Source organism: Callorhinchus milii, unplaced genomic scaffold, assembly GCF_018977255.1.
Source record: "Callorhinchus milii isolate IMCB2004 unplaced genomic scaffold, IMCB_Cmil_1.0 Scaffold4, whole genome shotgun sequence".
Lineage (NCBI taxonomy): Eukaryota > Metazoa > Chordata > Chondrichthyes > Chimaeriformes > Callorhinchidae > Callorhinchus > Callorhinchus milii.
In genome coordinates, this window is record NW_024704745.1 from 8,793,545 (window position 1) to 8,819,769 (window position 26,225).

General features: G+C 42.6%; 1 protein-coding gene across 2 annotated transcripts; it reads right to left on the minus strand.

Annotated features, from left to right (window-relative positions):
- Positions 1–3,609: 3,609 nt before the first annotated feature.
- On the minus strand, positions 3,610–19,835 carry LOC103180099 (transmembrane protein 45B). 2 transcript variants are annotated; one of them, XM_007895718.2, is made up of 6 exons: positions 19,784–19,835; positions 15,468–15,681; positions 13,269–13,481; positions 11,024–11,208; positions 8,191–8,336; positions 3,610–4,631 (listed from the first exon to the last, which is right to left on the minus strand). In XM_007895718.2, exons 2-6 carry the CDS (start codon positions 15,655–15,657, stop codon positions 4,538–4,540), a joined length of 828 nt encoding a protein of 275 aa, XP_007893909.1. In that variant the 5' UTR covers positions 15,658–15,681; positions 19,784–19,835; the 3' UTR covers positions 3,610–4,537. The 2 variants fall into 2 exon arrangements, with proteins under 2 accessions (XP_007893909.1, XP_007893908.1); XM_007895717.2 differs by having other exon boundaries at positions 19,775–19,835.
- Positions 19,836–26,225: the final 6,390 nt, after the last annotated feature.

The window sequence follows — 26,225 nt, forward strand, 5'->3', positions numbered from 1 at the left end:
GCGCTGGGCAACACAGCGCTGGGCAACACAGGGCAATACAGTGCTGGGCAACACGGGGCAACACAGCGCTGGGCAACACAGCGCTGGGCAACACAGCGCTGGGCAACACAGCGCTGGGCAACACAGCGCTGGGCAACACAGCGCTGGGCAACACAGCGCTGGGCAACACAGCGCTGGGCAACACAGGACAACACAGCGCTGGGCAACACAGGACAACACAGCGCTGGGCAACACAGGACAACACAGCGCTGGGCAACACAGGACAACATAGCGCTGGGCAACACAGGACAACATAGCGCTGGGCAACACAGGACAACACAGCGCTGGGCAACACAGGACAACACAGCGCTGGGCAACACAGGACAACACAGCGCTGGGCAACACAGGGCAACACAGCACTGGGCAACACAGGGCAACACAGCGCTGGGCAACACAGGACAACACAGCGCTGTGCAACACAGGACAACACAGCGCTGTGCAACACAGGACAACACTTCGCTGGGCAACACAGTACAAACACAGCACTGGGCAACACAGGGCAAACACAGCGCTGGGCAACACAGGGCAACAGCGCTGGGCAACACAGGGCAACAGCGCTGGGCAACACGGGGCAACACAGCGCTGGGCAACACGGGGCAACACAGCGCTGGGCAACACGGGGCAACACAGCGCTGGGCAACACAGGGCAACAGTGCTGGGCAACACAGGGCAACAGCGCTGGGCAACACAGTGCAACACAGCGCTGGGCAACACAGTGCCACACAGCGCTGGGCAACACAGCGCTGGGCAACACGGGGCAATACAGTGCCTGGTAACATGTGGCAACACAGCGCCGTGCACCACAAAAATGTTGATTCAATGAACATATAAGTTTATTTTCACAGGTGTTACAGGCGCTATAAATGCAAGGATTATTATTCATCTAAAATATGAGCGCACTAAAATGCAAGGCGATTCACGGGCAACTTGAATTCCTCCTCAGAAGCCTTCATCTTTTTTGTGTGCATGGCGTTTTAAACCACAACAATTGATGCTCCGCTCTATGGTTCCACTCTATCCGTCTGTATTCAATGCAATTTACAAAACAGTGGAAGATGCAAACAAAATTTGAAAACATTGTTTTTAATTAAAATAACCTTCAGAAATTATAGCAGATTTCAGTAAATACAAAATTCAGCAATAATTTATTTCAACAGTAACATCAAACATGCTACAAAATTAAATGCAAAACAATTCTGGATAAAGTTGAAAAGCTCTCGATCATTTCCCTCTCTGTTAAACAATGATTGACCCAAGGGTACCCATCGGATTTGTTAAGAATATGGGAGTGAAATTTGCAGCATTTGAGTAATATATATCCTGTGGTGATTCCTCGAAGTTATGAAATACTGCAAATAATTAAATTTGCTCTCGTTTATGACATAGTTGTCTTTTCACCCCATCAATAATTTGTAAAGCGATAAAGAGCACCTCAAAATGATCTCAAATTATGCCACTAGCCCTACTGCATGCAAAGTAAATTGCAATACAAAAAAACACTAGTTTGCTCTCAGTGTTAAACATACATTATTGTTAAACATTTCACCCACATAATATACAGTCAATTCACTTTACAGTATATTCTGTGAAGCGCTTTGAGACGTCTCAATAACGTGATAAGGCACTGTATCAAATGCAAGGATTATAAGTATCATTATTATTAAAATAAACTATCCGTCAACAAGATATGTTGGATTTGGTTTGGTAATTCCTGAAGAGATAATATATTGCAAACGTTTCCAATGACAAAGTGAGACAGTTATATGTAGCTCAACACAAAAGTAAGTTAAATTAAGAACAGGAACGACTCCAATGAAAGAAAGGTTTGCCCACCTTTGAAATTAAACAAGGAGACTCAAAAATAAACTCATCTCCGTCATAGAAAATAAATACTACATTTGACGTTCATATAGAATTTATTCATCTATATTCAAATATAATTTCTGAGATTATAAAGAAGAAAAGATGGTGCTGCATTTAGAGCAAACATATTTTTCCAGCAGAATTGGACGTTCTACTGATGATGTTTCACGACTTTCGCCTTCAATCCTCCGAGAACCGTACTCTCTTTGGAGTTCCCAAAAGGATGAATACAGTATTACAACTATTACACTATTACAGTATTACAAGATTTTAAGTGAATATTGATTTGCATAACAATGTAAAGTTCAATTAGAGAAACTGGTAGAACTACAGAACATGGGGAATATTTGGTGGGAGTTTTAAGAAAAGCTGCTCCAGTTTTCACAGAGTTACTGTAATGCAAAATGAACTATACATGAAAAAACAATAACAAATTACATTTATTTAGCGCCTTTCACATTCGGAGGACATCCCGAGGTACTGGACAGTCAGGGATCTGCACACGAGCTAGTGGTTGGGATCAGGAGGGGTGGAGGGCAGGGACGGTGGGGGTAGGAGGTTGACCGAAGGCACAGTCAAAGAGGAGGGTGTTGAGACTATATAAATAAGCTATACCTTGGCGGGGGAGGTGTTAGTGTGCAAAACTCCCTCAATGGCTCAGATGGTAAAGGCACTGCCCACTGTGCACATCAATATTTACAGACTAGCAATTTTCCAGGAATGATGCCTGCTCTGCGCTAAGTCAGCTGATCTTAGTGGTCCAAGGGAAGCGATAATTGACCTCAGTGTCTCAGAGCTAAAGCTTGGGCAAGAAGTGAATCAGAGCATTTTGGGCTCAATATAACTATCCAGTCACCGTTACCGGTAAGTGCACCAGTGTGAATGTTGGGAGAGGGCGCGTTTGGGTTTAAACTGTGACGCACTCCCCTCCTTATCCCCCCACAGAGCCTGCTGACATTGACACTAACCGTCTTGAATGGGCAGATTCGGTGGGAGGGAGGAAGGGAGGGAGGGAAAGATGGAAGATGGCTAAAGAAAAGTTCCAAATGTTCACTTCAGAAAAAGAAAAACATCTAAGAGATTTAAGGCACTATTCCTACAGTAAGGAGCATCTCCGAAAAAAAAAAATGACTCACTATAATGTTTTGGTAACAGACATAATTACATTAACGTTAAGACAGACAGTTTGCTACATAGACTTTCCATCCATGAGATGACACAAAATGGACTAAGACATTACCCCATAATTACGCTTGCGTTAAGGAAGTGGGTGAGAAAGGGTTAAAGTACCTGTAATATTACCAGTGCAGTGTCATCGGACATTTTTCACCTGAAAAATAAAGGGCTAAACCAGCACTTTCCCTGCATCTTGTACCAGCAGCAACCTGAATGTAGGCAACGCTGTTAACAGCATTTCACACTTCATTACCAGACACCAACCAAAGGTGTGCTGATGGCAGACACAAGTGAACTCTGATACCGACCAAGCTACTGTGAAACACAGTCTTGGTGGTGAGAAAAGACAAGTCGATCAAGTTTCTGCCTTTCTTATTCAAATTGAAGGGTTTATACTCATGCACATCACTGAAATTCTGTAATGTACACAGTACCCATTACGTCCTCTCACAGAGTCCGCATTTTATTCCAAACACAGGGCAATTTCCATGTGTAGTTCCCAACTCTCAGTGGAATTCTCAGTCTGGTTTGAATAAACACGGTGAAGGGTTTCCGCACCTATCAAGACACCTGGCTGACCAACATGCAGTTGACATCACCTTAGTTCTAGTCAGGTCTCGGTCATCTCCTGGGCCAATAGAAAAATGCGTCTGCGCTTTTTCCGCGGAATCTGCTACAAACGAGCGGGAAATCATTTTCGCCCGCTAGTGAGTGAACCGTGATAGAAACAGCAGCCGCATGACATTACCACTGTCTGTTTGCTTGGTGTCCGGTCTAAGCTGAGCTCCTGCGACAAATTCTTGGTAAGCGCTGTTCTATTCAAATTAACACTTTTGGTATTTTAAACAAAGCGACATGTTCAGGAAATGTATGCCTTTTAGTTTTAATCCGGGTTCTTTCCACAAAATGCATCTCTCAATAGCACCGATCAATCCTCAGCAATTTTCCCCCTAACCTGTCAAATTTCTCCACAAAAGTCAGCAATTTGGGGGCAAATATTTCCACAATTTTCTATTGGCCCAGATCATCTCCACCCGTTAGCTTTAAAAGACAAGAAGTGATGGGGATGCTATCAATGCCAAAGGTTGCATTAACCCTTTCATCGGTGATGAGTAATTTGCACAACCTCCCTTTTACAGTAGAGTTTTGACTGCTGTGAAAAAAAGTTATTCAAAGTGCTGCTTTAGCTTTTAAAACATGTATGATTCTAGATGCATTTCATTCACAGAATTTCAGCCAAGTGTTAAACATTGATTTGACACAATAGTAATACTGTACAAGCAGAAATGTACTATGAGACTATAACAGCCTGTTAGAAGCACAGATAGTATCTTATACACTTTACCCTCACCCTGAATATGTCTGTGCCAGCGAAGGGGTTCAACATTATAAACTCTCAACACATTGAATTCTAGTAATGTAGAAGACACATTAGTTGTAAGCCATAAGATCTGTTCAGTTAGATTTCATCCTCAGAGTCTAGCTCCCTATCTGATGATTTCAGCAGTCCCATCTCCAGTGGATCATCTGGTTTCAACTTCGTACGAACCACCCTGGAAACATGCAAAAGAACCACATAAATCTACCAGAACTGTCAAAGCCGTGAACAATGCCAACTTTAAGTATTCAGGGTATTTAACTACCCAAGGCGAGCCAAGCAATCAGTATAGTGCATACTGTGGTATACTACAGTATATATAAAATGCTCGCAGACACTTCTCGCATGAAGGGCGCTATACAAATGCAAGTTGTTTAAAAAAAACCTGCAGCTGGGCCTGGAATGTGTTGGTTTTAAGACTCTCCCTCTTGAGATTTCTAACCCATGTTAGAGTTTGCAAATAGTCACATACATTTTCTAGAGGGTTCTCAGCCCAATGATCCTGTTAATTTCTTTCTACTGTTACTGCTTGGCTATTTCTTACTGAAATATGCTGCTATGTACTGCTCTGCTTTCTACACAGATGAGGTATTAACATTCAGCAATCGACTCACAGCCAAACTTTACATTGGTGACTGGGCTGCTGCTTCTATGATGCTGACAAGCCAATTAGGAATTGTAGAAAGGAGCCATGGAAATCTATAGCACAGAAGGAGGCCATTAGACCCATGTGTTCATTCAGTCCCACTGCCCTGCCTTAACCCCATACCCTTTCAATTTTGCTTAAGCTCTTCTTGTGGCCACTAGGCATTGATTCTGCTATCAGTGGAATTCTCCCTGTTTACCCTGTTAAAACCCTTCATAACTTTCTATCAAGTGCCTCAGCTTCTCATTTCAACACGGTGGCAGGTTGACTCTCCGCTGCAATGTGGTGTCCTGTAGCTCAGTGGTTAGAGCACTCGCTTTGCAAGTGAGAGACCTGAGTTCAATTCCAGGCAGAGGGCGAAACCTTGGGCAAGTTTCCTTACTCCACACGCCTAATAATAATCCCTCCAAAACCAAAAACAATAATAAAATTAGTCATTTTCAATCTATGACTGTTTGTGGGACATTGCTGTGCGCAATTGGCTGCCGCGTTCGCCCACAAATATACAGTCAATTCACTTTACAGTGTGTTCTGTGAAGCGCTTTGGGACGTCCTTCCGACGTGAAAAGCACTATATCAAATGCAAGGATTATTATTATTATTATTAATGTTGGGGAGGTGTGAGGGGGGGTGCGAGCTGCATTGGTGGAGGTGCCATCCTTCAGATGAACTACACTTGCATTTTTAGTCTAAATTGTTTTGAGATGGTTCAACATGAACAAGGTGCTATATCAAATGCAAGGATTATTATTACTATTATTATGAAGGACCAAGAGAGAACAGGGAAGAAAAGAAACAAAGATAAAGTACTTAAAATGTTTCTATTTATTTTCATTTCTGTTTCTCTAACATTTATTCAACTAGTTTCACTAACATTTATTGAGGTACAAATCCCTGATTGTCCAGCGCCTCAAGACACCCTCCCGATGTGAAAGGCGCTCTACAAATGTAATTTGTTGTTGTAGTTTCAGGTGACCACGACAGCAATAAAGCAAACCTAATGATAGTTTGGGTTCAGCCACAAAACGCATGAACTGAAAACGTGCAGAACCTGTGTTAACAGGATGTTTTGGAGACCTGCCAGCAATGCAAGGGTTAATGGGTTGTGATTATATGCTTTGCTCTGTCAAACAGTGTTTCGTATTATGTGGTTAAGGGTATTATATACTTATATGTATATATATATATCACACACATATATATATTATATATATATTAAAAACAAATTGATATTCAACATCTCCAGGATGGTATTATCCTGTTTAGGTTATCAGTAGTTGTTTTGCCAGAGTAAACAGAACGTGCTGAGAGCACAATGGTGAGAGATGAACGCAGCTCAGTAAAAAGGCAATGATAATCAACCGACTCCAAGATCTGCCGATTCCTTACTATTGCTACCAATATTCCAACTAAGCAACGATCAGACAAGCTGGGGCTTCTCTTCAGTCTGAGAGAAGACGACTCAGACGGGACCTCATAGGGGTGGATAAGAAATTATTATTATTTTTTTTAAATGGGATTGAAAAGGTAAACCCAGATTAATACTTCAGGGCGCTAATGGCTATCCAGCGTCAGCCGGGCAACTGAGAGAGCAGCCACCAGACTATGCTTCATCACCGTGGCCAGAAATGTGGCGTTGCACATGAAAGACCGCTAGAGGGCAGACAAGTTACAGCTTTGCGAAATATTAATGCCAGCTGTCCTGTGCAAATATATATCATGTACAAACCTTTTCAACACAAGGAATCAATTTCTGCACATGATTTGTTTCACCTTCTCAGGGAACCAGTGTTGCACTGGGAATGAAGTAATATTTAGGACAACAGGGTACGGTCGAGTCTATTCCATCTTAGTTGCTAATAGTGATCTTACGAAGTAATGTACACAGTTACTGCACTTTACAGTAAATCCTGTGAAACGCTTTGAGGTTTCCTTCCAATGTGAAAGGCGCTGTATCAGATGCAAAGATTATCATTAACTTTTTGTTTCACATACTATAATAGCATATTTCAATTATACCACATTTATTTAACAAATTTAACAAATGCATAATCGTTTAGTGATTCTCATCAGTACATGAGACACTCTTGCAATTTGTGGTAACTCAGCTGCACAGTTATCTGCTCTAACTCAGTCGAATTTTAAGATAATAATAATCTTTAACAATTCTTAACTAAGCTACAGGAGTCTTGTAGCTTAGTGGTTCGAGCACTCGCCTCGCAAGCGAGAGCCCTGGGTTTGATTCCCAAGCAGGGTAAAAACTTGGGCAAGTTTCCTTACTCCACACGCCTCTGTTTACCTCGCAGAAAGTAGGAACCTGGTTGTTAGTCAATTGAAGGATCGCTTTTCCATGGTTAATAAAAAAGAATTTGGTCACTCAATCCACGACTGTCTGTGGGACACTGCTGTGCGCAATGGCTGCCTCGTTTCGCCCACAAAATACAGTCAATTCACTTTACAGTCTATTCTGTGAAGCGCTTTGAGACTTCTGGAAGATGTAATAAGGCGCTATCAAATACAAGGAATATTATTATATTATTTTTGCATATAACATGATTTATCAGGTCAATAAAAGTCTCAAAACACTTTACAAGATTAAATGTACTGCGATCATTAAGGTCAAGCATCAGTTTTTAGCACTGCTATTTTTCAGCGCTCCGAGACATTGTGTGAAGGGCAAGTTGTTGGTGGTGGTGGAGGTTGATACTATTTCTCCCCTACATTTTCCTATGATCAACATGTGTGCAGCTATTCTCTGACTTAGCGGCAGTAAAATTAGATTCTCTGCATCTTTCAAACAGTGCATCTTAAATAAAGTGCGAGGCCAACACCTGGTGAAGCCAAAGCCACTTCTGTTAAATTCTTCATCTTGAAATAAACTAATCTCATTCTACCAACAAAAATGTTAAGTGGAGAAATACTATTATAAGGCTATGAGGATTAAGGGGATTGGATGACACCATGAATTGCTTTAGATTTTGGGGACACTGAGGCTTTTTTTTTTGCCTGAAAGATTAATCCTTTGTCCTATGAATAAAAGGAAAATTACAGTGAATACAATAATATGGTTATTTCAGTGAATACTCACCAGCTGACAATCGCGAAGTTAATAGCCACAATGAGAAGGGAGAAGGCGTAATGCCAGCAGTAACACATGGTGATAAACATCATGTTGTTGTGACTCTTCTGGTCCCATTCGGAATTCCCGCTGGGAGGATACAGAACGAACCCGATCTGCAGGGAAGACCAGGATTGAGACAGGTCGGTTGGCATTAGAGGCATGTAACATTTTAAATGGGATTCAACAAGTAAAACCAGATAAATACATTAGGCTGTATTATAACAGTGGAACAAGAAAACAAGAGTTTTGAAACGCAATTTCAGGACAGATATCAGGAAGGCTTTTTTTTAACATATGCAGAGGTTAATTAATGACGTGAACAGATTGCTCGGAAGGGTGGTGTAGGCCAGGACACTGGATTCATTTAAAAAGCAGCTAAATTCAGTGATGGGGAGACGGTAGGATAGATGTTCTGCAGGAATAATAATAGTAATAATCCTTGCATTTGATATAGCGCTTTTCATGTCTTCTCAACGTTTCAAATCCCTTCACAGAATATACTGTAAAGTGAATTGACTGTACATTTGTGGGCGAAACGTGGCAGCCAATTGCACACATCAGTGTCCCACAAACAGTCGTAGATTGAAGTGACCAATTTATTATTCTTTTCTTTTCTTGAGGGATTATTATCAGGCGTGTGGAGTAGGAAACTTGCCCAAGGTTTTGCCCTGCCAGGAATCAAACCCAGGTCTCTCGCTTGCGAGGCGAGTGCTCTAACCACTGAGCTACAGGACTGCACATCTTTGAGATGTCTCGAAGCGCTTCACAGAATACACTGTAAAGTGAATTGACTGTATACTTTGTGGGTATAACGTGGCAACCAATTGTGCACAGCAATGTCCCATAAACAATCGTGGATCGAAGTGACCAAATGATTTTGTACCCCCTAGGTAAACAGAGCAATCTGGAGTAAGGAAACTTGATCAACGTTTCGCCCTGCCGGGAATCAAACCCAGGTCTCTTGTTTACGATGCATGTGCTCTAACCACTGAGCTACAGGATGAGATAGCTTGGATAGGCTGAAGGGCTTTCTTCATCCAGTCTTGATCTCGTGAAAGCACTAGAATCACATTTCCCTTTTCGCATTAACTTGACTAAAAATTATAGGAAGCAAATACAAAATCATCCAGCAAGCAATATATATATTATATAGTATTATATATACATAATATTATATACCTTTCTAGATTTAGTACATTACCAATTGTGAAATGGCATAAATCAGCAGGGTGTTTTCAACGTTTTGAAAGATAAAAATACTTTAGTAAATTGAGGCATAAAAATAACATAGATATATAAAAATAAAAACAACCAAAGATTTCATCAACATGTTTTGTGAGTACTTATCCCGTCGGTGAAACATTTAATTGAATAAAAGATTAATGAAAGTAACACTCGGGGGAAATATGAACTGTGCGTACCACATTGTCAGTGTGACTTTATACAAAGGCAAGACATATTATTCAACTGTGTGGAGCTTTGCCAAACTGTTGCATTTTTAAAAAAACACATCTGTTATACTACCTTCAGGCCCCCACCAGCCCTTGAAGGAATGAACTAATTCGAGCCAGTACGGAGATTGTACTCGGGTACAATCAAGGAACATATATAAATTGTGGGCTGGGTGGTTTGAAGGTAATTATAATGCTTTTAGAGCTGCTCACTGTGCCATTAAAGGTCCTTAAGTCTCCAAGGGCAGCAAGGATCACGATTGTGAAAGGCAAGTTTAGGATAAACCCCCAAAATAAAAACTCTTCACACACGCTCGCCCACCCAGTGTCCAGGACTCAAACACCTTTACTGGTAATCTGTTCCAGTCATTAATTACCCTCTAGTTAAGCAAACACTTCCTGGTGTCTGCCCTGAAATTGTCATTTGCTATCCTGCACCTATGCCCTCTTTATCTGCTGCCTTGGAATATATGAAAGTATTGTTCTGGGCTCACTCTCTCGATCCTATTTAAAATCTCTTACACTTCTACGAGGTCTCCTCTGAGACGTTTCGTTACAAATCAAACATTCCAGCCCAACCTTGTTTATTTTCTCCTTATTTAGACCTTCTCTGACCCCCCTCACCACACTGCCCGAATATTCCCAGAATTACACCTGCAAGTTTAATGAAGTTGCAAAAGGATTGCGTAGTGCTAGAATCACAGAATCTTACAGCACAGAAGGTGGCCATTCGGCCCATCCTGCCTGTGCCGGCTCTTTGAAAAAGCTGTCCAACTAGTCCCTGTCCCCCACTCTTGCCCCATAGCGCCGCAATTTTTTTCTTTTCAAGTACTTATCCAATTCCCATTTGAAAGCCACTATCGTGTTGGGGTACTGTTTTTTTTTGGGGGGGGGTGGGGAGTTGAGTTAAAAATCGAGGCCATCGGCTTGTAGCCAATTTCAAGGTGTAGGATCGTTTTCAAGAGCCTCAGACTTGTTTTCAAATCCCTCCATGCCCTGGCAACTCCCTACGTCTCTGACCTGCTTACCCCCCCAATCCGCAACCCGCTGCCTCCACTCGACTGGCTCCAGCCTTCTGCATGTCTCTCGTGCCCTCCGTTACAGTTCACCAGTGACCGTACTTTCAGCCATTAGGCCCCGAAACTCCGAAACATTCTTCCTCTATCCCTCCGTCTTGCCCCTTCCTTCCCCATTTTCAGGTCGTGCCTGAAGACCTTCCTATTTGACCGTGCCTACGGTCACCTTCCCCCGGCTTGGCATCGTGCTCAACCACTGTCAAGCGCTCCGAGACATTACGCTGTGTGAGGGGCGCTATATAAATGCAAGTTGTTGCTGTAGCAATTTCTTACCTGCCAGAACCAGCTGCCCTGCAGGATACAGAGACTGGCCCTGAAGAGCTCCAGCAATATGTTCCCACGGAAAAAGATTTCGAGAAAGGATCCAATGGAAGCACCGAACACAGCGACCAGCAGCAGGATGTGCACGTGGATGTCGAGCATTTCCCGGCCATGGACGTGGTAATAAAACAGGAATCCTGCAACGAAAAGTAAAACTGTAAGTCAAAGGCTAACCGGGAATCTTCTTTTTAATTATAATAGTCCTCGTGGAGACCTGTAGCTCAGTGGTTAGAGCACTCACCTCGCAAGCGAGGACCCAGGTTCAATTCTGTGGGAGGGTGAGATCTAAGGCAAGTTTCCTTACTCCACAAGCCCTGTTTACCTAGCAGTAAGTAGTAAGTAGGAACCCAGTTGTTAGTCGATTGGCAGATTGATGTTAATTCCTGAAAAAGAAAATGTGGTCACTCCATCCACGATGGTTTGTGGGACGTCGCTGTGGGTAATTGGCTGCCGCACAGAATATACAGTCAATTCACTTTACAGTATATCCTATGGAGCGCTTTGAGATGTCTCAATGATGCGATAAGGTGCTACATCAAATGCAAGAATTATTATTATTATTTCAGGTCAGGAGGATGTCTCAAAACGTTTCACAGGATATAGTAAAGTATAGTGACTGTATGTTTTTTGGGCAAATGCGGCAGCCAACGTGTACACATCAATGTCCCACAAACAGCCAGTGAATGACCAATTTTATCTGGCGTTTGATGCCAGTATACATTTTTCTTTTTTCAAGTTGTGCTGCGGGACCTTTAACTTCCAACTGAGCAGGCAAATGAGACTTCGGTTTAACATCTCATCCGAAGGACGAATTGTCACTGAATCTGCATGTCACCAGATCAATAGGTTATTTCATTGCCGAAGAGCTCAGATATCAAATGTCTGGGAAAGGAATGACCTATTGGTTTGGAAGACAATTGTTCCACGCTCATTGTGTCTCATTCACTGAGAGACTGCCTTTTCTCCTAGGTCTTCCCAGCCACCCTATATCATGGGATTTTGCTGTTACTCCTGTTGTCTTTTGCATTTGGAAAATGAGAAAATGCAATTGGAAAGAAGTGCAAAACACAGCATCGAGTAGCAATGAAAGATCTCCAATAATAACATAATAATAATCCTTGCATTGACATTGCGCCCCATCACATCTTTGAGACGTCTCAAAACTCTTCACAGGATATACTGTAAAGTGATTTGGCTGTATAGTCTGTGGGCGAAACACAGCAGCCAATTGCACACAGCAGTGTCCCACAAACAATTGTGGATTAAGTGACCAAATCTTTTTTTGGAGGGCTTACCACCCACGGAAAGCGAACCACCAATCGACAAACAACCGGGTTCCTACTTACTACTAGGTAAACAGAGGAGTGTGGAGTAAGGAAATGTGCCTAAGGTTTTGCCCTGCCGGGAATTGAACCCAGGTCCTCTGGCACCATCAATAATCCAGCCCAAATAGAATTAACATAGCCATGCTCTGGAGTCTGGGAATAGAATTACCTAAAATTAATAATAATAATAATAATAGTAATAATAATGCAAACTCTGGGGTCCACAAGCTTTGGCTCTTGCCAACCTGTGCCTAATAGTTAATTAGGTAAACAGGATGTGTCACTCCAGACAGAGTGTGGATTGCATTCCAACAATCTATCTCTGGAATTTCCATATACAGGTGGCAATTGGAAAATTTTAGTCGGGCTGACCAAAACAAAGCACACATTACCTATAACCGTTATTGTGACATTGTCTAAGCTTCTCTCTGCATGAGAGGAGAGACCAATGATTGAATGAATTCAATGCTACCCAGACGAGCCGGGCAGTTCAAATATCATACTGAACAATAAAAACAAATGCGTGACAGGATCTATGTTAGACTACAAAAGGATCTTATGATTCATCTCTTCATACATGAGCTAATCTCAGTCACAAGGGACGGACTACTTGGTTAATAACCAAAGTTGTGCAATATTACATTTGTATAGTGCCTTTCACATCAGGAGGATGTCCCAAGGCGCTGGACAGTCAGGGATGCAAACTCGAGCTGGTGGTTGGGATCAGGAGTGGTGGAGGTCGGGGAGGGTATGGGGTAGGAGGGTCACCGAAGGCACGGTCGAAGAGGAGAATCTTGAGATGGGTTTTGAAGGAGGCAAGGGAGGGGGGCGAGGCGGAGGGACTGCATTAGGTGAAGTACAGGTTAGCAAACCTTCAATGAAGATTGCAATGGCAAGCATGAGCCTGTCCATAGCCAACGGCACTGCAGGTGTAATATGGACAATGATGTCCACAATCCCTGAGATACCATAGAAGAGGTACATGGTTGAGTGCTGCCAGTTCATCAGGTGGTCCCACTGCTTTGCTTCATGGTTATATAACTTCAGGTGAGGTCCATCAGGGACAAATTGCTCAGCTGTCATACCTGTAACACAACAAAAGGGTAGAGTCAAGTTTATTTCCTGACTAATCAATATTCTTCAAATTTCAAATCCTTATACACTGACAATTTTTATATTTTGTTTTTATTATTGTTTATTTATACTTAAATAAAATATATTAAAAATTGTCAGTGTATATATATATATTATATAAATAATAGAACAATCCTTGTGTTGATATAGTGCCTTCCATATCAGGAGGATGTCTCAAAGTCCTTTATAGAATTCACAGTAAATGAGTGTATTTTTGTAGGCGAATACAGCAGCTAATTTGTGCTGGGCAATGCCACACAAACAGACATAGGTTTAACACTTCATCCGAAGATTCGACTGTGAGCTCATTCAATGTCCTGACGTGGGGCTTGAACCTACACCTTTCCTGCCCCAGAGGCAAGAGTACTACCAACTGAGCCAGATTGAGTAAGTCGCTTTGTGCTTCTGTGCTGTAATACTACATCCAGAAACATGGATTCTTTTTCTAATTTTCTCGCTGCAATTAGTGGTAAGGATTATTTTTAACATGAGAATGCAGCTAATCGCAGGAAGATTATTTTCTCTCAGCTTCCGGTACTTATCTGTTGCCATTGGCTACACATCTTGATTATAGCAATTACATCCATTATTTGCTTTTGAAGACCTGATTGAAAATACGGTGCATTCAGAATGCAAATTGAAAGGCCATTGGTAAAATCATCATAGCTCCAGAAGTGATGCCAGGGAATATAATATTGCAAACTAACCGTAACAACAAGAGCAACAACAAAATTACATTTGTAAAGTGCCTTTCACATCGGGAGGACGTCCCAAGGGTAACTACAATGAGTCAGTGCATAATAATACTTACATTTGACCTAGCAACTTATCACGTCATCACTTTGACATTTCCAAAAGCTACTGTAAAGTGATGCAACTGTGGGCATTTTGTGGTGCTCTTTTGATTAACCTCAAACAAGCAAAGATTTACGTGGATCCACCAAAAATTGAACCCAAGAGACAACACTATCTACGCCTCAACCATCAGTGCTGCACAGAATGCCACTCTGGAACGTAACTTTCCTAATGTGTGCGACGCACAAAATGCCGGATGAGGCATCATGGGGATACAATTTAAACCCAGTCATTGTATTGACCACAATTTGCTCACTGCAGTTTCTCTGGTGTATTCTCAGGTCAGCCCACTCGGTTATTAACTGTGTCCCATGGCTCCTCATCACCTACCCTCTGCGCAGCGCGGTGCAGAACAAGCTCCCTGGTAACCTAGTGATAAGTACAACATAATCATTGATAATATCCTTTCCTGGATCAGGGACTAGCTTCCTCTGTAATTATGTAATTATAACTGATTGCATTCTGCGGATAAGATAACTTGGCAGGACCTTAGCTATGGTGCCCGGAGCAAGAACTGAGAAGCACTTTGGGACATCCTCTCAACGTGAAGGATGCTGTATAAGTTTAAACTGTATTGTAGTTAATTGTCACCCAGCACAGTTAATCAGCGACGGCAAATCCAGGAACTTGACAAAGTATTGGCAACATCATATTAACATTTACATAGATTTATCGCAAATTTTTTAAATAATAACAATAATCAGCTTTAAGAAGCACTGAAGGCCATTGTATGTTACAGGCGCTTAAGAAGCCTTCCAATGTCAGGCAGTCAAATGATGGCCCCCGGAGATAAAGGCAGAATTATCCTGTCCAAAGTCATACTCTTGGTTTGGATGTCAGAGATGTAGTGGTTGTTTTGATGTAATTACCGCACATTGCACCAACCTCATACATCACCACTCATTTTTCCAGGTTATTGGGTCACAGCCGGCGTCACTTCCTTATGTATGTCTTGCAAACGCCCACCCTCAGTGGAACCAGCTATCGAGCGTCACTAAAGCACGGGTTAGGATTTTAAGGGTCCCATCCCAGCCACCCATTAGTATTCATCCTGTGCATTGATGCAAACATCTCAACCTTACCTATCAGTGCAAAGGCAGCTTTCACAATCCCCTCAATGATTTCCAAACGCCGATACCCTGAGTTTGACGCTAAGTAGCAAACGTGTTTATTCTTTCTGCAGAGGTACCTCATGGGGTATTTCACCGACCACCACAAGCCAAAGAGGAGGAAGAAACTGCCCGGGAGGGCGTGACCTTTGAAGTTCCCCATGGTGCTTTAGCTTGCGTTCAATTACTGTTAAAACAAGGAGAGGAAAACGGTTAACCAAAAAGTCGCACTCCAATCCATTTCCATTCACAGTGAAAAACAGTTATAGTGGTTACAAATATTCGTTGGTTTAAATACTTCCTTCTCTGCTTTTTTTAAAATATTAATAATAATAATCCTTGTATTTGATAAAGTGCCTTATCATGTCATTGAACGCTTCACAGAATATATTCTAAAGTGAATGGACTGTATTTTGTGGGGGAAACATGGCAGACAGCTATGCACAGACGTATCCCACAAACAGTCGTGGATTGAGTGACCAAATTTTTTGGGGAATTGTTACCCCCAGAAAGCGATCCGCCAATCGACTAACAACCAGATTCCTGCTTACTGCTAGGTAGTCAGAGGCTTGTGGAATAAGGAAACTTCCCTAAGGTTTGGCCCCACCAGGGTATTGAACCCAAGCCCTCTCACTTGCGAGGCAAGTGCTCTAACCACTATGCTAATGGGAATCCATGTAAAAAAACTCACATATTGTTTTCCTCTCCACCTCTCCTGTACTGTTTTTCTCTGTTTCCCATGTGATTTCCCCTCTTATATCTACACAGACGTAGATATAAGACTATATCTTAAGACGCCTCCCTGTCCTCAGAGATAAAGAGCGGCTTGCTCTGAACTCACTTACTCTCCCTAGTGATACTCTTCATTGGTGTCGGCTGCTCGGTCAGAGGATGACGCAGGCTCGTTTGAAAATTCTACTCATAACCATCTGAACAACAAGGCCCTTGAGATCAAAAGGAGGATGCACGTCCATTACAGTTTGCATCTGATGCTGACTCACAATTTGCATGCTCTTGTGCTTGATCACAGTCCGTGAACAGAAACTAATGACAACAGCAGCCCGAAGAGTATGGATGCACGGTGACAAGGGTTACATCTCATTTCATTTGACCAGGTTCGGAAATGCCACACATCTATCTGTTCCTTCTGCCGATTTCTAAACCTCCGCAGGATGTTCAGTAATAATCTTTGCATTTTGATACAGTCCCTCATCATGTCATCAAAACGTCTTTGAAATGCTTTGCATGGTTTACTGTATTTTGTAGGCAAATGCGGCAGCCAATTTGCATACAGCATTGTCCCACAAATAGCCACAAAGTGAATCGTCAATTTTATTTGGGGGATTCATGGCCAGAACACTGGGAGGAACTCCCTTCTCCTTTTGAATAGCACGTTAGGCAAGTTTCCTTACTCCACAAGCCTTTGTTTATCAAGCAATAAGTAGAAACTTTGCTTATTGCTAGGTAAACAAGAGGCGTGTGGAGATCAATTCCTCCTTTCTTGCTTGACTCCATGTTAGTCGACTGGCGGATTGCTTTCCAGTGGATATAATCACTCAAAAAAATAATAATAATAATTTCGTCACTCAATCCACGACTGTTTGTGGGACACTTCTGATCAGCAATTGGCTGCTGCGTTTCGTTCACAAAATACACAGTTAATCCCTTTTACAATATATTATGTGAAGCGCTTTCAGACGTCTCAACGACATGATAAGGTGCTACATCAAATGCAAGGATTATTGTATTTATTTACCAAGCACCAGCTTGACTGTAGCTAGGGATTTCACTAAGAGTTCCTGCCCCTGCCTACTCCCATATAAATTACCGGTTATACAGTGGTAAACCTTCAATAGACGTTAGTACCAGTTCTGATAAACACAAAGTATCATCGTTTTAAATAGAACGCAAGCTCATATATTCCACACAGAATAGGACTCCGCAATAGGACTTTTGCCCTGAGGTAAACCCAACTGTGGCAAACCAGCCACAATAAAAGGATCAATGCAATGACAATACCTTCAAGATCAATTCTCCCTTCTTGCTGAACTCTGTGTTGAGAAGATTTGCTTCAGTAAGCAGTGGCAAAAGTGGTTCCTATTAGCAGGTGATAGTTCTTTACTGGGGGACTATGTGCGCAGTTGAGTTGGCAGCTAATGAGAACTTCTCATCCGGTTCCAATTGTGGTCGAGTGCCAATTTATTAATCATCTACAACGGTGAAGTGCACACAATGCCAGACACTACCGAGGCTGCAGCCGGCACTCTCCCCTGCAGAAACAATTAAACTTGATCCACAGATGAAAGGAAGAGGAAACCTACCCACTCCCAACAACGATTAGACATGAGCAACGATTAGACAAGCTGGGGCTTCTCAGTCTTAAAAGCAGACGTCTCAGAGGGGATCAAATAGAGTCGTATAACATTTTAAATGGGATTGAGAAAGTAAACCCAGAACAATACCTTAGGAGGTTAGGGTTCTGGAATACATTTGTGAATTTTGTAAAGTACTCGTTCAACCCCTGTACAAATTCCCACCTAAACAAATTTCTATTCAAACAACCAGAAACACCTCATTGATTTTCCTACGTACCTCCAGCGTTCCAAGACACTATCCTGTGTGAAAAGCCCTATATAAATGAAAGCTTTTGTGGTCGATGGCCTTTTTTGTGGGGATTCTAACTTTTTTTTCCATCAAAGCTAATGATTTCCTACCCTCCAAGCAGTGACGTTTTAGGCCTTTTGACTGTGTGAGCAATAGCTATGCTGTCTATTAACAATCAGAGAGTCTTGTGGGCAGAATACTGTAAGGAAATATGGTAAAGAGGGAGACGTGAGGTTTCACCAGCTGTCAATGGCCAACAAGTGACCTTTGTATCTGTTTGAATAACTCATATATTTCCTGACACTTCACCTTGAAACGCCACCTTTGAAATAAAACAGACTGAGAAGCTCATTACGCACATACAGAAGAAGGAGCCTCACAGAACTACCATAGCTACCCAGGTCGAAAGTAGAATCCTAAACTATAATAATCATGTTATAATCCTTACATTTGATATAGCGTCTTTTACGTCAGAGGGACATTTCAAAGCGCTTCACAGATTATACTGCAAAGTAAATTGACTGTGTTATATAAAAAAAAGTGGGCAAACGTGGCAGGAAATTTGCACATAGCAATGTTCTACAAACAGGTCAGCATCTCCAGTCAATTTTCTTTTACAGTATACTCCGTGGAGCGCTTTGAGACATTTCAACGATGCTATAAGGCGCTATATCAAATGCAAGGATTATTATTATTATTACAACCTACTGGTCTGCACTTAATCTAATACACTGACATCTCTAGGATCCTCTCTGTTTCTTTTGTTGAATATTGCAGGGATAAACATATGAAACAAGTTACTAAAACATTAAAGGATACAGTCTAACCTATTTTCAGCAACCACTCAGGGGACTGGACCAAAGTGGCCTTTATATAAGTGTGACTTCGGAGTAAGGTTGTTGTGTGTAGAATTTCTAATTGTATAGAAAAATGCACTGCACAAATCAAACTACATGTAGTTTGAATAAATAGGAATTTACTGCACTAATTAATTTTGTTAGTACATGTAATATCAATTACATATTACAAAGATATTATATTATGGTAATACATTACTGGTAAGTACACTTAAATTCGCTTAGAACTAGTCGCTGAAAGGGTGTCAATACACCGACACGGTTAAAAAAAACGGAGGTGGCCACTGGTTGCATAAAACGGATGGTTGCTGAATAGAGGTGGTTGCTTTAATAGGTTTGACCGTACAATACAAATTTACATTTATAGAGCCCCTTTCACATAGGGAGATTCAGAAAAAAATACTCCACTCACATTGCCCAGCAAAACCATTGCAAGCTTGCTATAGTCTGTCCTGTTTCAGGCAACCCTTGGAATACAGGGGAACCGGTTGTTAAGTCGATTGGCGGATCGCTTTCCGGCTGTAATATCCCTCAATGCGGTCACTTCAATCCACGACCGTTCTTGGGACACCACTGGGCGCGTCTGGCCCCACAAGACACGCAGTCAAGTCAATTCACTTCACAGTATATTCTGCGAAGTGCTTTGAGACGCCTTGAACGAGGTGAATGGGGGGGGGGGGTGGGCATCAGATGCCAGGGGAGAATTCTGCTTATTCGACTTTTTCTTTCTAGGAAGAGTTTGAGCCAATACATTATTATTATTGTAATAACAACATATTATTATATATTATATAATACATTAGTATATGACTTACTTACTTTACTTACTGTTTTATTCGGAAGCAACGCCAGGAGGGTTTCGGATCGGAATGAGAGGGGTGGTGGGGGAGGGGGGGGGGGGGCGGATCAAATTCCCCAAGAGTCAACAAAACACAGAAATCTTCTGCTGGTGTTCAGCCCAAGTCCAGCCCACACTTCATGATCCGAGGCGAAAACGTGCTCAAATAACGGTGCGATCCGACAGCGCATAATAATAAAGCCCATTCGCTGGGCTCCGCTCCATCCCCATTCCCCCAGTCAGGGAGAGCGCGAACACATCCGAAAGCCAAACAGTCCGTCTTCAGAGTTTTCTTTTTTATATTTATATCTATAATCACATAAAACTTTATAACCGAGTCACCCCAAGAAGCTCAAAGATGTTCCTTGAGATCTCCTGGAAACATGATTCTTCACTAATCTCCAACCCCCCCCCACACACACACACACACAAAAAAAAAGGGGAGTGTTAACTTTTTGACCCCCACAAACACCCACCCCTGAAGAATGGGAAGGTTTGCACACTTGGATCCCTTCTTCCTTCCTTTTTCGAACTGGAGAAACTCTTTTAAGAAGTTGACCCACTCCCTCCCTCTGCCCAAAGGAACTCAAGTCAGTCACTCAGTCAGTCCCAGTGGAAGCAACGTTACAGCAGCAAAAAAAAAACCCTCTCCACCGTCTTGGATATTATGCAATGTCCAGAGCGGATGAATGGTCCAAAGACTTGTCAATCTCCATCCCCCTCCTCAACACCACCACCACCAGCAGCCCTGGTGGCGCTGCCTAGCGAGCAGACTGGGGTAACTGCAGGCAGCGAAGGTGGTCGATGTGGCAGCAAACATGTAACGTTGTAGGAGGAAGAGGAAAGGAGGTCACTTTCTCCAGAGGTTACGGCTGCTGTGGTTGCTGGCTGGGCTGAGCTGTGCTGTGCTGGGCTGGGCTGAACTGTCCTGTGCTGGGCTGTCCTGTGCTGGGCTGGGCTGGGCTAGGCTGGGCTGTGTTGGGCTGAGCTGTCCTGGGCTTGGCTGGGCTGTGCTGGGCTGTCCTGGGCTTGGCTGGGCTGTCCTGTGCTGAGCTGTCCTGGGCTTGGCTGGGCTGTGCTGGGCTTGGCTGGGCTGTGCTGGGCTGGGCTGTCCTGGGCTTGGCTGGGCTGTGCTGGGCTTGGCTGGGCTGGGCTGGGCTGTCCTGGGCTGGGCTGTGCTGGGCTTGGCTGGGCTGTGCTGGGCTGTGCTGTCCTGGGCTTGGCTGGGCTGGGCTTGGCTGGGCTGGGCTGTGCTGGGCTGTGCTGGGCTTGGCTGGGCTGTGCTGGGCTGTCCTGGGCTGGGCTGTGCTGGGCTGGGCTGGGCTGGGCTGTGCTGGGCTGACTGGCTGCACGTCCACTTGATGATGCAAGCTCAAACAAGGATGGTCACAGGGACATTAGGAGGGTGTGTATTTCTCTTGTGTATGTGTGTGTGTGTTTCTCTTGTGTGTGTATTTCTCTTGTGTATGTGTGTGTGTGTTTCTCTTGTGTGTGTATTTCTCTTGTGTGTGTGTGTGTGTGTGTGTGTTTCTCATGTGTGTTTCTTGTGTGTGTGTGTGTGTGTTTCTCTGTGTGTGTTTCTTGTGTGTGCGTTTCTCTTGTGTGTTTCTTTGTCTTGTGTAGTAAATGTACTTGTCCAACAACTGCATCGATCTCAGTTTGCTTTACCTTTACGCTTTCAGAACGAGTCATCCAGATTTGGTGGTCGATCTTGGAAGAAACCCCAGAAGTCAGGCACCATTTCAATTGCAGGGAGTTTATTTTTTAAATTAAATTGTTTGTTTTTTTAAAAAAAAATCACGATCATTTTCAGTGATGGGAAAAATGACTATTTCATTCGAAATAAAAAAAAAGATTGTTTCATTTTTTTTGCAACGATTTTCCTTTCCCCTCCCCTCCCACCCCCAATGGAAAGCCAAACGTGGCAGCTCACTATTGCATCGATGAACTTTTTATAGTCCCACATGCAAGAGCCAGAAGCTTGCTGTGGAAAACTATATGAAAACTGCATGCAATGTGACAATTCAAACCATGTTTTCTCAAGCAACCTGCACTGCAAACCCCAATACAGCTGGAGATTTCAAACCCCCATCCAGCGTTGAATCAACAGCCTCAAAATACTCCCAGATTTAAAGGGCAGTAGGAAAGACAGACCCAAGCTTAAATCCCAAATCAACCAAGCTGCACTTGAAATGTTAATTTGCAAGCTAAATGCAATTGTGTCAGCCTGTCTCACTTGCTAATGCTCTCAGCTCTGAGTTAGAACTTGCATGACAAAAAATAGAAATGGCTGGGAATGCTCAACAGGTCAGGCAGCATCTATGGAGAAAGGAAAGTGAGTCAACCTTTTAGGTCCAGGACCCTTCCATCAGAACTGGGGCATGTTGGGAGGGAGAGGCTTTTAAGGGCTAAAGAGAGATGGTGGGGGTCGTGAGCGCAGGGCAAGGAAGACCAAGGAGAAAATGGGGTAGAGGACAGGGGATGACTCTGTTAGCCCTTTAAAGCCTCTCCCTCCCAACACGCCCCAATTCTGACGAAGGGTCGTGGACCCGAAACATTGACTCACTTTTGTTTCTCCACAGATCCTGCCTGACTTCTGAGTGTTCCCAGCGACTTCTGTTTTTGTTTCAGATTTCCAGCATCAGCAGTGTTTGGAGTTTTGTAACAATTTGCATATAGCGTCCTTAATAATAATAATAATCCTTGCATTTGATATAGCGTCTTATCACATCTTCGAGACGTTTCAAAGCGCTTTACAGGATATACAGTAAAGTGAATTGACTGTATATTTTGTGGGGGGAACCCGGCAGCCAATTATGCTGCCAACTACAGGAGTCCTGTAGCTCAGTGGTTAGAGCACTCGCTTTGCAAGCGAGAGACCTGAGTTCAATTCCCGGCAGGGCGAAACCTTGGGCAAGTTTCCTTACTCCAAATCCCTCCAAAACCAAAAACAATAATAAAATTGGTCATTTTCAATCTACGTTTGTGGGACATTGCTGTGCGCATTTGGCTGCCGCGTTCGCCCACAAATATACAGTCAATTCACTTTACAGTGTGTTCTGTGAAGCGCTTTGGGACGTCCTCCCGACGTGAAAAGCACTATATCAAATGCAAGGATTATTATTATTATGCATAGCAGTGTCGCACAAACAGTCGTGGATTAAGTGACCAAATTATACCCCCACCGGGGCAGGTCTCAGAGCACTATAGAAGGTTACAGATACAGAACAACAACAACATAATTCATTTGTTAAGCGCCTTTCATGTCGGGAGGATGTCCCAAGGCACTGACACACCCTATATGGGCACTTTGAACTCATATTCCAGACCAATACTCCAGACACTGCTGCACTATAGGAGGTGCTATCTCTTCGAATAAGATGTCAAACCAATGTTGTATCTACCTGTTCCTATTTTATGACACTGAAAAGAGATGGAAGTTTCTTCTGATAGTATGACCGACACGTCTCCAGATAAATTAGTCATTCACTTCATGGCTATGGGTGGGATCTGTCTGTGGAAAAGTTAGCTGCCATGTTTACCTACAAACATTTATCTTTTCACCAATATATTAAATGCAAAAAATATGATTCTATTCAAATAATTCATTCTCCTACAAAATACTCCGCTTTACAGTATCCCGTGAAGCGCTTTGAGACGTGCTCTCAATGTTAGAGGTGCTATGTCAGATGGAAGGAGTGAGCTTGCCTAATTCCAAGAATAGATTCCCCCAACGAGTTAATCTTCACTTTCCAACAACATTGCACGTTAATATTTAGTTGCCTGGAGACCAAGAAATTTGCTGTGTTGTTGCTGCTCAAGCTTTTATCTTCCTGTTAATGGCATTGTGGACACCATAGTCTGGAACCACATAGTCTGGAGGAGAGAAGAACAATCCTCTCCAGGTCTCCACCAAAGCAATACTTACCACAATTTCTCATCAATTTATAATGAAGAGTGGGAACAACAGATAAGAAGATCTAATGGAGCTTATAATATGCACTTTCCAAATAGAAAGAAATCAAGGAAGAGAGATCATTTTAAATTGGTTTCAGTTTCACTGCTATTTATACCGGTATTCTATAGATTTATTGCAAATAGGCCAATAAACGTTAACTATTACTGACAATGGAGGAGGTCAGCAGAAAAGCAAAAATGATATTTGGCAGAGTAGGAAAAGAATTGTGATTTTTGTGCTGATGATTTCCCATATCCTCCAGCTACAGTCAAATCATAAAAGACGGTCAATAATAACAAACTGATGAAGGTCAAAGAAGAGACAGACAACATTCGATTTTTGATCTTGTTGTGCATAGGCAAAACCATCGAGTTATGTTTCCATCTAATGCATTTCCATATAATGATTGTCTCTGCCCCAATATTAATCCTTACAGCTCTTGCCAATAATGCTCCAGTTTATTTTCGTCTCTATGTTTTAAAGGCAGTACTATCTTTTTCAATGTCCTATTATTTATTGTTTCCTTTCTTTCACTTTTCTTCTGCTCCTGTTTTATAATAATAATAATATTCCTTACATTTGATATAGCACCTTCACACGATTTTAACGTAAGTGCAATTGTAATCAAACGCACAAGTCAATTAATGCCAAACAGACAAAATTAATTCAAGGTAACAGCCTGGCTCAGTTGGTAGCTCTCTCGCCTTTGAGTCAGAAGGTTGTGTGTTCAAGCTCCACATCGGGACTTTAAATTAATTTTGTCTAGGTCAACATTCCAGTGCATCACTGTAGGTGTGCTGCATTGGTGGAGGTGCCGTCCTTCTGATGAGATGTTAAATTGAGGAACTGTGTACTCGTATGTTAAAGATCTTGTGGCACTATTTGAAAAGAGAGGGGAATTTCTCACAGTGTCCTAACCAACAATTCTCCCCAAATAAAATTGGTCATTCACTTCATGGCTGTTTGTGGGATATTGCTGTGCACAAATGAGTTGCTGTGTTTGCATACAAATTACACAGTTACTGCATTTTACCTGCTATATATCCTGCTATTTACAGTTAGAATAATAATATAATAATAATCCCTGCATTTGACATAATGACTTATCACATCTTTGAGACGTCTCAAAACGCTGCACAGAATATATTGTAAAGTAAATTGACTGTATATTTTGTGGACAAAACGCGGCAGCGTGTTAAACGTGTCGTGGGACACGGTGGAAACAGTGCCAGTTGACAGGGAGAGGTTGACGAGGTTTGAGAGTAAAGGGGTGAGGAGGTGGAGCTGGAAGGTAAGGAGAGGGATAGGGATAGGGATGGGGGGCTTCATGTAGGTGGCGGGCTTCATGTAGGTTATAGTGGTGGTGAAAGAGGAGGGGGAGACAGGCTCAAAGGTGTGGAGGGAGGGCCGGCTGAACGGATCCCCTCGATTTTGGTCTGGAGGAAATCCAGCATATCCTCGCAGTTGGAGTTGGAAGAGAGGATGGGTGAGGCTTGATAGGGTGGATGGAGGAGCTGGATGGTAGTGGAGAAGAAAAGCCTGGGGTTGTCCTTGGCCTCCAAGATTATCTTGGAATAGAAGGAAGATTTAGTGGAGGTGAGGGCAGAGTGGTAAATTTTTATATGGTCCAGCCAGATCTGCCAGGGGACCATTACATCAGATCTGAGCCAGATGAGTTTGACTGCACACACCTGGTCCTTATAATAATCCTTGCATTTGATATAGCGCTTTTCACGTCGGGAGGACGTCCCAAAGCGCTTCACAGAATATAATGTAAAGTGAATTGACTGTATATTTGTGGGTGAACGCGGCAGCCAATTGCGCACAGCAACGTCCCAAAAACAGTCGTAGATTGAAGATGACCAATTTTTATTATTGTTGATCCTTGAGTCAGCGGAGGTGGCAGGTGTACCAGGGTGAGTAGCATGAGTAGGAGGTGGTTCAGGAAGTGAGGGGGGGAAGGGCATCGAGAATGCTGGAAAGAGAAACAGCAGTTACAGTATTGGGCAGAATATTAATCAGGAAATTAGAGGAGCATGTAACAAGGGTAATACACTAGTAGTGGGTGATTTTAATCTTCATATAGACTGGGAAAACCAAATTAGCTAAAGTAACTTAGAGGATGAGTTTATGGAACGCATTAGAGAGAGTTTTCTAGAACAGTATGCTGAGGAACCAACCAGGGAACAGGCGATCCCAGGTCTTGTATTGTGTAACGCAGCAGCGCTAATCACTAATCTGGATGTTAAGGCTCCTCAAGGGCAGAGTGGCCATAATATGATGGAATTTAATATTAAGTTTGAGCGTGATGTAGTCGAGTCCAAAACAAGGCTCTTAAACTTAAAAAAGCCAACTTTGTAGGTATGAGGGTCGATTTGACTAAAATGGACTGGGAAAGTAGATTAAAAGATATGAAATTAGTCAAGCAATGGCAAACGTTCAAAGATATGTTAGATAATTCCCAGCGAACGCAT

Coding starts and splice junctions, on each gene's coding strand:
- LOC103180099 (XM_007895718.2), bottom strand. CDS start 15,657: ATGGGGAACTTCAAAGGTCACGCCCTCCCGGGCAGTTTCTTCCTCCTC. Junction 11,209..13,268: donor CATTGCAATCTTCATTGAAG/GTTTGCTAACCT, acceptor TTTTCGTTGCAG/GATTCCTGTTTTATTACCAC. Junction 4,632..8,190: donor AACTTCGCGATTGTCAGCTG/GTGAGTATTCAC, acceptor GCATGTTTCCAG/GGTGGTTCGTACGAAGTTGA.